Source organism: Euprymna scolopes, chromosome 3 (assembly GCF_053919585.1).
Source record: "Euprymna scolopes isolate OS-2025 chromosome 3, ASM5391958v1, whole genome shotgun sequence".
Taxonomy (NCBI): Eukaryota; Metazoa; Mollusca; class Cephalopoda; order Sepiida; family Sepiolidae; genus Euprymna; species Euprymna scolopes.
Window position 1 is genome coordinate 156,375,525 of NC_136484.1, and position 11,337 is coordinate 156,386,861.

General features: G+C 34.0%; 1 protein-coding gene across 1 annotated transcript in view; it reads right to left on the minus strand.

Annotated features, from left to right (window-relative positions):
* Window positions 1–751: 751 nt before the first annotated feature.
* The window catches only part of LOC145260106 (uncharacterized), a 90,481-nt gene continuing 79,895 nt past the window's right edge, over window positions 752–11,337 (minus strand). The window contains exon 3 of the mRNA XM_080118004.1: window positions 752–1,912. Within this exon, the coding sequence (XP_079974130.1) occupies window positions 1,316–1,912 (597 nt within the window). The 3' untranslated portion in view covers window positions 752–1,315. The remainder of the gene's footprint in view (window positions 1,913–11,337) is intronic.

Below are 11,337 nucleotides of genomic sequence, written 5' to 3' on the forward strand. Positions count from 1 at the left end.
AAGAAAGATACAAGAGATAAACGCATTTACTTGGTGCAAAATAATCTTACTCCTTGTAAATGTGCATGTCCTAATACGCCCACAATAAACATAGATTGAATAGTTATAAAGAGAATTTTACCATAAATAGTTAATAATTCTAAAAGGCTAACACTACATCTCGTGATATATATATATATATATATATATATATATATATATAATGTTTTCTAAACTCAATGCAATTCTAGAAAAAAACACTATGCAAACTGTTACAAATAGTTTAGGCGATTTATCAAGTATATGTGATATGTGTAAATAAATTATATTCCTTTTCATAAAATTATTGAATCGTTTATTACTCTTAACTAAATTCCGGGTTTGCAATTAAAAATTGTTTTGTGATCATTTATTAAACGCTTATTAAAATTTTAATTTTCTTTTTAGATAAAATCCTATTCTTAGATTCTAAAATCTATTTTTTTTACTGGCATTTATTAGATGAAAACTGGAAGTATGGCTTGATTAAAAAAGCAACCACAAACCCCAACAAAGTATAAAACATTCTGGAGACTTTAAAGGGAGAAAGTGATCTTTGGGTTTACTTTTATAACTCTGGTGTCCTTTATTTTGTCCTTTAGTCATTCCATGATTCTATGTTTCTGACTAACGGGAAAAATTGTTATTTTCTAGATAGGAATCTGACTACACACACAGTCACGCACACACACACACACACACACACACACACACACACACACACACACACACACACACACACACACACACACACACATATATATATATATACACACATTAGTTTTTATTATATATATAAGGGGTATATATATGTACGTACATATATATATATACACAAATAAATAGATGTTTTTATTATATAGTATATATATATATATATATATACACAAAGAGCGAGAGAGACACACAGAGAGAGAGAGAGAGATAGAGAGAGATAGAGAGAGATAGAGAGAGAGAGAGGTTTTAGATACATAGAAAAGGGCAATATAATGACCGAGAAATAGATAGGGAGTCGTGCATATGATTTAATCTAGAAATTATTTTCGTTTTAAAACTTTAGTTGCGTGTCTCATTCTGTGATCAATGTTGTGTATCCGTCCAATTTGGATTTCACGTGATTCTTTGAGAAAAAGAAAAAGTGATCGATCCCAATTTTCTCCAAGGATCTCAAGTGTGTTTATTTCGCTGAAACATACTAGTGCATTATTTAAACTTATCCACTGTCCTTTGAATAAATTATCTTTTGTTGTTATGGCGTTTATACTCTGTTCAATCTCTTGACATTGGATAAGCATGCTTATGCGCAGACGATGACGGGCGAGTTTTCCATTTCAACAGAATCTCGTTTGTTACTGTCGTATCCTTGTTCGTTCCGGCAACACAGTCGAAACAGAGCTAAACACCCCGCATGGATTTCAACGTCGAATAACCACATTGCAGCAAGGAAGCCAGGAAGGAAGACGTCAATCCAATAAAGTACAAAAAGAAACATTTCACTTCCGCATTTGTAATACGAACACCAGATCCAGCCAAGATGGCAAGGGAGGTAAGTAGAGAAGCTGAAAAATGCCACGTAGATAGTGTTGGTTCGGAACCGGAAATTGATAATGCAGTTGCACATGAGGGCCAAAATGACCATTAGTTCACATATGACGTTCACGAATTCGTACGGCGTGTTTACCAGGTGAATTATGCTGTTCTGTTGCATGATACAACGTCCATACTTTATGTCGGTCTTAAGGCCGTAAACACAGAGCGGAATCAGAATTGTGATGGTGGCTACGCAGGGGATACACGGCAGGATGTGTGAAAGCTTTTTCATTCGCTGTGTGTTATTGCCGTTGTGGTTGGCTACCATTATTACCATACCAATGCTTAACATCGCCAACATCCCCTGCAAAAAAGAGAAGATAACTCGTTTTATAAATAAAAATAGCTCTGCACGAAAATTCTGAAACAAAAGAAAATAATTAATATACGTTCCGTTTTAACAGGATATACATACATACATACATATATATATATATATATATATATATATATATATATATATATATATATATATATATATCTGTGCGTATATATATATATATATATATATATATATATATATATATATCACATCGAAGTTAGCAACGTTGGTCACAATTGACATTGAGACTGGCAACAGATGCGTGACCATTTGAGAATATGTACTGTATGTAGGTGGACCGTAACACCCCCTAGCAATAACTGCAAAAACTTAATGTCAACATTACCCCTGACTGGAAAATACATGACATGCAACTGGGAACCGCTTATAAATTTAATATTCCCATGCCACCCCTTCTTTCGGCGTATACAGGTTCAACCCACTAAAGTTGAATGCCGTGTCAGTATCTGAAAAGTAACAATTTATTTTTTACGTTTCTTCAGCCTATACAATGCTTATTTGACAACGAGATGTAATGGAGATGCTGTGACAGAGACCAGATTTTTAGGGGATAACCTGAGAGGGTGTTTGGCTGCAATATATTTATTCACATTTAAGTTTGTACAGGTTTGTATGGTAGGAGGAACAGAGGTCGGGAAATAATTCTAAAGACAAATGGTCCGAGAACAATTAAAGTAGAAAAATCTTTCGGTATTTAGGAACATTTATGGCGAAGGGGACTTGAGAGCTAATTAAGGGAATCGGATATATTTATGTTGAAAGGGTACAAGGACATGGGAGCATATCACATGGAAGTAATTGTAAAATAGTACAGAGATACTATTCTGCAGCGATGTGACAGGGGCAGGAGCTTAACAGTGTGGAACCTATTAAAAATTTTTTTAAAACCTGTTGAAGACGAAGAGTCTTGTTGTTGATGCCCCAACCTTGATGTTCATGTTAACGGGAAATATCAAATTCAGTGGGTTGAAAGTTGGACTCTTCGAGAAGGAGCCATCAGTTATGTTAATCGGTGGCTGAAAAGGAATTTTATTATCATTAAATGAGCTACATCTTAGTAGCATTTAATGTGACTATCCATTTTCGGGCCACATTCTACTGCAGACTGGAGGTCATTTTCCAAGGATTCTGTAATTGCAATGCATATGCGGGCATTTAATTTACCCTTCTTTCAAGTATAGAGCGTGGTGTCATCAGCAAATATACCATTATCTGATGTGATTGCATCAAATAACAATAACCAAACGAAGGAAAATCAATGTTTGAGTTTGCACATTAGGTTCTTTGTCCTTCCGTTTTTTTTTAAATTCACATTTTCTGTGAAATCCCGTCGAAAAACCGAATGATTGAACACCTGTCATAATAGTAAGAAATAGAGATAGCTAGAAAGATAATGCGAAAGAGAGAAGGTTATATAGTTACATAGCAGTAGTCGTCTTAATAAAAAAAATGGAGGTTGGTGATCAAAGGTGGAAATGAACGGAAGTTATGCCCTCCATTTGATTTCCGGGCAAGCTATTTTCCTCGTTCTTAGTCGGTCAGACGAACGAGAAAAGATGTGTTTCCACTCGCTGCACATGAAACGGCGACAACACACATCGGGCGACTAATTAAATGAAAGCTATCTTTCTCTCTCACACAATATGCGGAGTTTCTCTTCTGTTTTTTTTTTAAATAAACCTTTTTATAAATTAACCAGAATGCTTTGTATCACCGACCAAAAAAGCAACCGGGCCTGACACTAAAATAGCGGCGACGGCGACAAAGCAATCAACTCACGTACCTAAAGAACCTTATACACCCATCGATACGGATGTATACGACGCAGAGAAAATGTGTAGGTAATCATTAATATTGGCAACGAACATTATTTTAAACCAAATACTAGTTAGAAAATTATAGAAAATAATAAAAAATATCGACTCTTACTATAATTGACATTTCATGTTAGTCATATTTATCAAAGGCCACTTAATCCCAGTGATATATTTAAAATGGAAAATTGAGAATTAGAACAGATGGCAGACCTATACTTCTTATAAATATTTAATAAGTGAGCCAAGGCCAAATTTATAACGCAATAAAAATACACTATACTATAATGAAAATAAATATATACATATACATAGTATATACAATATACTATAATGCAAACTGCGTGAATATAGCGCTTACATGACTGAAGTTAATGATTTAGAAGAAAAAGTAATTTTGCGTAGTAAACCTAGCATTAGACACTCTTAAAAGAATCGGGATGATTTCGTGTTATTATTTATGAATGAAATTTCATGAAACCAAAATGTGTAGTTCGGGTTTTACATCTTCGGCGGTCATGCGATACTATCTTTTAAAAACGAGATGGAGAGTGATAACATGCGCATTAACATGAAATTGTCATAGCGTAATATTATTTATAATATGTGCATATATCTGGCTAAAACTAAAAACCGACAAATCGAACAATTGCAAAGTTTGTATTTTTGATCGGCGTTGCTGCAGACAACAATGTTTAAGATTCAGAAAATATTCCTTCTTTGATCCCAATCTAGCGCAGATTTCATCTAGTGAGAGTCTGTTTTTCAGCCGCTAACTAAATTAAAGTAACCACCTGTTTATAGCCACAGTCAAGAAATACAACAGTCTTTCAAGTCATGCAATGTAAGAAGTGTATTCGAGAAGTTAAAAGCTAATATTTTTACTCTTTGCGGTGTTACACACGAATGAAATAAACACATTAATCTCAGGGGTGTTCCGAAAAAGAACTGCGTAGGGGAGTACCTGTGATTGAACGTAATTGGCAATCATTTTTTACGAGAGAGTCACCCCTTGTCAAGGCCCAGAGACTACTGGACGTAAGGCATAACGAGAGAACACTGTGATAATCGGTAATGCTGGAAAAATCAGGATTTACGAGGGCGGCTCAACAAAACTTGTTCACATTGGACTTGAAAACGATCATGTTACATTCAACTGGGGAGCAGACATGAGGTATTGTGGAACACAATACCTCAGAACAGCTCTAGGAAAAAAGCTTTGCTCATAGAATTTTCGTTTACTTTTAAGTGCAGATAAAAAGTAAGAGGAATAGTTCGCAGTGGTTGTAGCTAAGGGACTGTTTACCGTGAATACTTTACAAGGGAGAGGGACCATGGATTGAAGCTCAGTCGGACTCCTGACATCAAAGTAACCAAAGAGAATAGATTGACTCGAAACGACTCTTCTGTGAGAAAGAGGTAGCAGGGAGAAAAAGAGGACGACTACCATCAGATTTCGAAGACAGTGTTGTGTGCTGTCGCGGTAGGACAATGACCTTTCGTCTTGTAAGACTGTGGCATTCTTTTCTTTATTATATCATTTTTCCTGTGTTCGGATCTTTCTTTCTCTTTATTTTTTGCCCCGCCTAAAAGTGTTTATTCGACCTGGTAAATACTTTATTACCGAAAATGGACAATTATGTAGAAGCCAGGGTTTCGCATCTGTTGGGGTCAATTTTCAAAGCGTTCACATCTCGAAACAGTGTCAATAGTATTCTTTTCCTCACCCCCAGATCACGTGCACTGCAAACACGATTCCTTGGGAATTCTACCGCGGTGAATTTTCGGAAAAGGCTCAAACCATCGAAGACATCTCTGTTTCAACAAAGCTGTACATGTTAGAATTGAATATAATCATATCCATTGATGATTGGCTTGGAACGGTAGACGAGCGGAGTTCCGTCTGATACGAATGCCCTTTTCAGCTCTGGCCACAGATGGCGAGGCCCAGTAGGCCACCAGAGCAAGACAGGTTCAAATAACGACGATAAGGAGAGCGTTGAAAGATAGCTTCCTTTCCAGATAGGGAGGGGGGAGAAAACACAGTCATAGATTAAATATTTTAACGAAGATAAACTCGCCTCTCTATTTCTCTCTCTCCCTCTCTCTTTCTTTCTCTCTCTCTATATATGTATATGTACACACACACACACACGCACACACACACACACGCACACGCAGATATATATATATATATATATATATATATATTGGTATAAAACTATGTATTTATTTATCTATCTATCTATATATTACTATCTGTTATGGTAAATATATAACTCTATATGTACAGGCATAAAATTATATGCATATATATATATATATATATATATATATTGATGGTGATATATATATATATATATATATATCACCATCAATCAGTAAATCAATGCATCTATCTCTTTATATATATAGAGATGAGATGAGATAGATATATAGATTAACAGTGATATATATATACATATTATATACATATAGTTTTATGCCTATACATATACACATATACATTTAAATATATATGTATAATTTCTCTCTATACACACACACACACACACACACACACACACACACACACACATATATATATATTAATACAGACACACACATAAAGATGTGTCATTACTTTGTAGATGGATCTGACATTTCATTTTATGTGTTCTTTAGTGTTTTGGGCTTGGCCAGTTTATTCCAGGTGTGGTGGGTAAGGAATATTACAAGTAACAGTGATGGGAAAAAGAATCTCATCGGGTATTGAAGAGTCACGTGAATATTGGAAAATAAAAAGTAAAGAAAAATAAAGAAAAAAAATAGTCTGTTGGATACAATTTTTCGTTTTCTTTTTATAAAAAGACTCATAAATCCTAAGCTTGTGTTCTACTATAACAGTTATGGTTGCACTTTGATTCTGGCTGGTCGTCAACTGAATGTCAACTGTCAAATTGTCTCTGTTGGTTATATTGATCGTTGCACATCTGTTGATTACGCCACAAAGACCGCCAAAGTGTCCTATCGTATCGTTGTCAGTGGCATTAAGAAAAGAGAGAGGAGGTATATATATATATATATATATATATATATATATATATATATATATATAGAGAGAGAGAGAGAGAGAGAGAGAGAGAGAGCGAAAGAGAAAATGATGAAGTGTACGAGTGCGAGAGAGAGAAAGCGCGCACGAGAGAATGAGAGCGAGAGAAAAAGCATGAGAGTGGGGTCGAGAGAAAGTGCGCGCGTGAAAAAGAGAGAAAAAGAGAGAGCGAGAAAGAGAGAAAGCGAAAGAGAGAGAGAGAGAGAGAGAGAGAGAGAGAGAGAGAGAGAGAGAGAGAGAGAGAGAGAGAGAGAAGAGTAATGATTTTCATAGCAAGTATTACACACAGGATTTAAGGTCACTGTGATTCAACTGTTTTGAGTCGGCCTGTTTCATCGTATCAGAAGTTTTTATGGTTCCACTTTTCAAATCACGTGTTCGTTTCTTCTTTTTAATCGGCTGATATATCAGTTGTACTAACATAATTGTTGGGAAAGGGTATATGGTGTTATAGATAAAAAAGGCTTTTATTTTTTTTAATTGCATTTTCATCAATGTAAGAATACAAATTAGATAAAATAGACTGAATTACTCTATTTTATTATTATTATTATTATTATTATTATTATTATTATTATTATTATTATTATTATTATTGGTACCCTTTGCATAATACGGACCTTGCTTAAATAATAAGATTATTATTCAAAAATCCATTTTTAAATGTAAAAAGAAGGGTGTTTTATAACTATTCTCTCTTTTAATCCAACAAATTAATAAACGAAAATACAATAAAAATTGACTTTAACTTGAAAATCCTATCTAAAACTATATTCGGCCTGTATTTGTCATCATCATCATCATCATCATCATCATCATCATCATCATCGTCGTCGTCGTCGTCGTCGTCGTCGTCGTCGTCGTCGTCGTCGTCGTCGTCGTCGTCAACAACAACAACAACAACAACAACAACAACAACAACAACAACAACAACAACAACAACAACAACAACAACAACAACAACAACAACAACAACAACAACAACAACAACAACAACTCACTAGGAGTTTTCACACAGGTCATCGCTGGAGATTGATCACTGACAATAACTAACGGTGTTCCCGAGAGTCTGAATGACAATTTTCAGTAATTTCCACCTTTTTCGATCTCAGTTGCAAATGATTTCGCATTATCACAACAGTCGCTTACCATTGATTACTCGCTTGCAACGACCATTAATCTTATCCAGAGTTTGGATGACAATAATACCCCCAGGTCCAATTACCTTTCATACCTTTCTAGTAGAGGTCTGGTTAAACTGTTTTGTATGCCATCAGCTGATATTGTAGCCATCACATTTATTATTTTATTTTGAGGGGACAGTTTATTGAATTATTTGCATTTTCGGTTTCTTTTGGTTCATGTAGTGGTGTTCTTTCTGTTTTATTTTTATTGCAATTTCAGTATGGCTGGTTAGCATTCATAGTTTACGTGTGTTGGTTTCTACATTCAAAGATTTTCCAGCTTCTTTTTAACGTTTGTATATGATCGTCAATACAAATAAATTTGTTTATTTTGTTTTTCCTGTGTGTGAATTATTATTTCGCATTTCATCTATTGAGTATGCTATTGTGTGACATCATGGCTAGGTCAAACAACAATAGTGATAGAGAGTATCTCTGAAAAATACCTTTGTATTCTTCTTCCCTCTCGCTGATAAAAATAGGTAATGTTTCCTTGAAATCTAGTTCTTAAAAAGCCTACCAAACTATCCTCTTTTTATCACAATTGTAACACATTTGGTGTTCTCACGCCATGCGTTTACCAGTTATTTCTCACTGGCAGTAGCCCTGATAAGTAATATTTGAGGTCTCTCTCTCTTGGCCTTTTTATCCTCCTTGACCGTTCATAATCCTCTTTGTGGTACCATTTAAAGCTGGTGCACTACATGTGTGTGTTTCTAGAGGTTAAGTTAATAAGATTTCTGTCAATTTCCATTCTTTCTATAGTTTCGTTCTATTTCTATTTCAATTTACTTACAGGTGATTAGCATTTATTGCTTATAAAGATTGGTTTCCGCATTCAAAGGTGTTCTTTAAGATTTCACCTATTTTATCATTATCGTGCATTTTATGTTCTTAATATTTCTTTTCATTCCAACCTATTTTAATCTTGTTCCCCTTTCTTTTTAGGAATTGTTCCCACTCCTTCCAAAATGATTTTTTATTATAGTGGTTTTTCTCATGTTCATATTTCTCTGGGTGCTCTGGTAACTACATCTTACTCCTTTAGTAAAATGAGACTTTCCTCTATTTTTTAATATCAAATATTAAGAGAATTCTTGGGGACATTTTTGACACGATCGTTACAAATTAGTGTACTTATGTAGAATAGCTATCGTCGGAATTTTTTTTAGCAGTTTACATAAAACGTCGAAAGCTGCCGAAACACTGGACCAACGAAATCGCAACATTTAACGTCATTTAGGAAAATATTTATTTGCAATCATTGATCTGTTACAAAAATTAACTGAATATTTATCTGGATTTTAACAAAGAATTCATAAAAATAAAAAAAAAAATCATATAAAAAATAAAAATATTATTTTTTATCAGTAGTTTGTAATAAAAAATAAATATTTATTCATGAAACTTTACCTTACAATGAGTGTTTTTACTTGATTTTAATTGTAATCTATTAAAGTTTTGTCAAAGTTGTTCAATAATTATTCATTGAATTTTCTTTGGGAAAATGAAAACACTATTATTTATGTTGTTACATAAAAATATTGTTTTCATTTTTCCAATTAATATTTGATTGAATTATCTTCACATTAACAGAAATTAAAAAAAATGGCCAATTTTTGTCCCCCCCCCAATAAGGAACTGTCAATAGGAACCTTCTTTCATTTTGCGTAAATTTTCCAGATAATATCGACGATAACATAGACGTTATTCTGTATAATTCTATATACGTAGCCAAGGGACTTGGATCTAGCACATATTTTATTGAGCTGTGCTCGCAAAATGGTGGTATGTTATTATCTCCATCCTACGGCGGGAAGATTAGATGAAAGATCTGAAAACACTATTAACAATTTCCCCCACTCTTTTTCGTAGATTCCATGAACAAAGCTTCTTTCTTAGAACTGCACACTTGTGGAACTCTTTTCCGTTTGCCTGCTTTCCAGCTGACTACAATATGGTCGTCTTCAAGTCCAATGTAAACAAGTTTTTGATAAGCCGTTCCCCTTATGTAATCCAATTTTCCAAGTTTCCACTACTAACGATTACTACGATATTGTCCCATTGACTACTGAACACTCATTACCACTTATCCTCGAGTGGCCTCTGGACCTTGATAAGTGGCGAATCCTATGTAAAAAAGGTTAATAAAATGGGATTTGTAAAAGCAGGGCTTTAGAGTAGGAACACTCTACCCGAACAACTATTGCCTGGGCAACCCCAGCAGCATTTCCCGGTAACAATAAACTAACCCCTTCTTAAAGGGCTAGAATGCAAATTTTGGGGAAACCTCCTATAACTGTACAGAGCCATACCGCACACGTAAAGAAAAGGTCACTCAGCACAGAATGCTCAAGTTTCTGCTGGTATGATGTTAGTATAGTATATGAAAATAAAAAAGAATGTAGTTTTTCTCTTCATGATAAATACGATGTTCTCTCATAAAAAGAAAAAAAAATAAATCAATAAAAAATTTCATGATGTAGGCAAAGAAAATATCGTCCACCAAAAATCAAATTAATTACGTACCTTCATTTTCATAGATAAAATAATTTATAAGTGATAAATGGGAATTCGTAGGAATTACGATGATGTACAATGTTGTTCCTAAACTATTTCTGAAGAGTGTTTAACCAGTGATGAATTTAACCAGTGATGAATTTTCAAAATTTTCGTAAAATTCTTTTAAATAAAACTACCTAATCAATTTGTGTGATTATTTTGTGTACACTATTTTCTTTACGTCACGGGTATGTATGGCATAAAAACTTTTTTTATATTTGTGTTTTTCATAGTGAAAGTTATAGACAATCACGATAAATGCTACTTAAATTGTAAATAGTTAAACGATTTTGGGCAACTCTGTATTATACTAACAGTGTCTGGACGTGTACGTTTGTTTGAAAGCAGCAGAAATTAAGTGGAAGAAAGCATACAACAAAGAGGAAGAGAAGAAAGTGTTTTTTTTTCTGTTTATGCACGACGGTCTGTAGTTGTTGCTGATTTGGGGGAGGGGATACCGTCCTACTTACTATGCAAACCAAACTTTAAATCTAAGACGTTATATATTCTACTTGCACTAATTTAAATTTCTGAGATGTCAAATCAATCATGCTGCAATTGCAATGTGTTATGCTAAATTAATTGCATTTACGATAAAATTACTTACTCTTGCAACAATATATAAGATAATTAAGTAAGACAAAACCTGGCAATTAAAACAATAAATAAAATAACAACAAAAATGACGACCAAAACAAAAAGAAAAAAACATTACAGAATTATTCAAAAAATAAC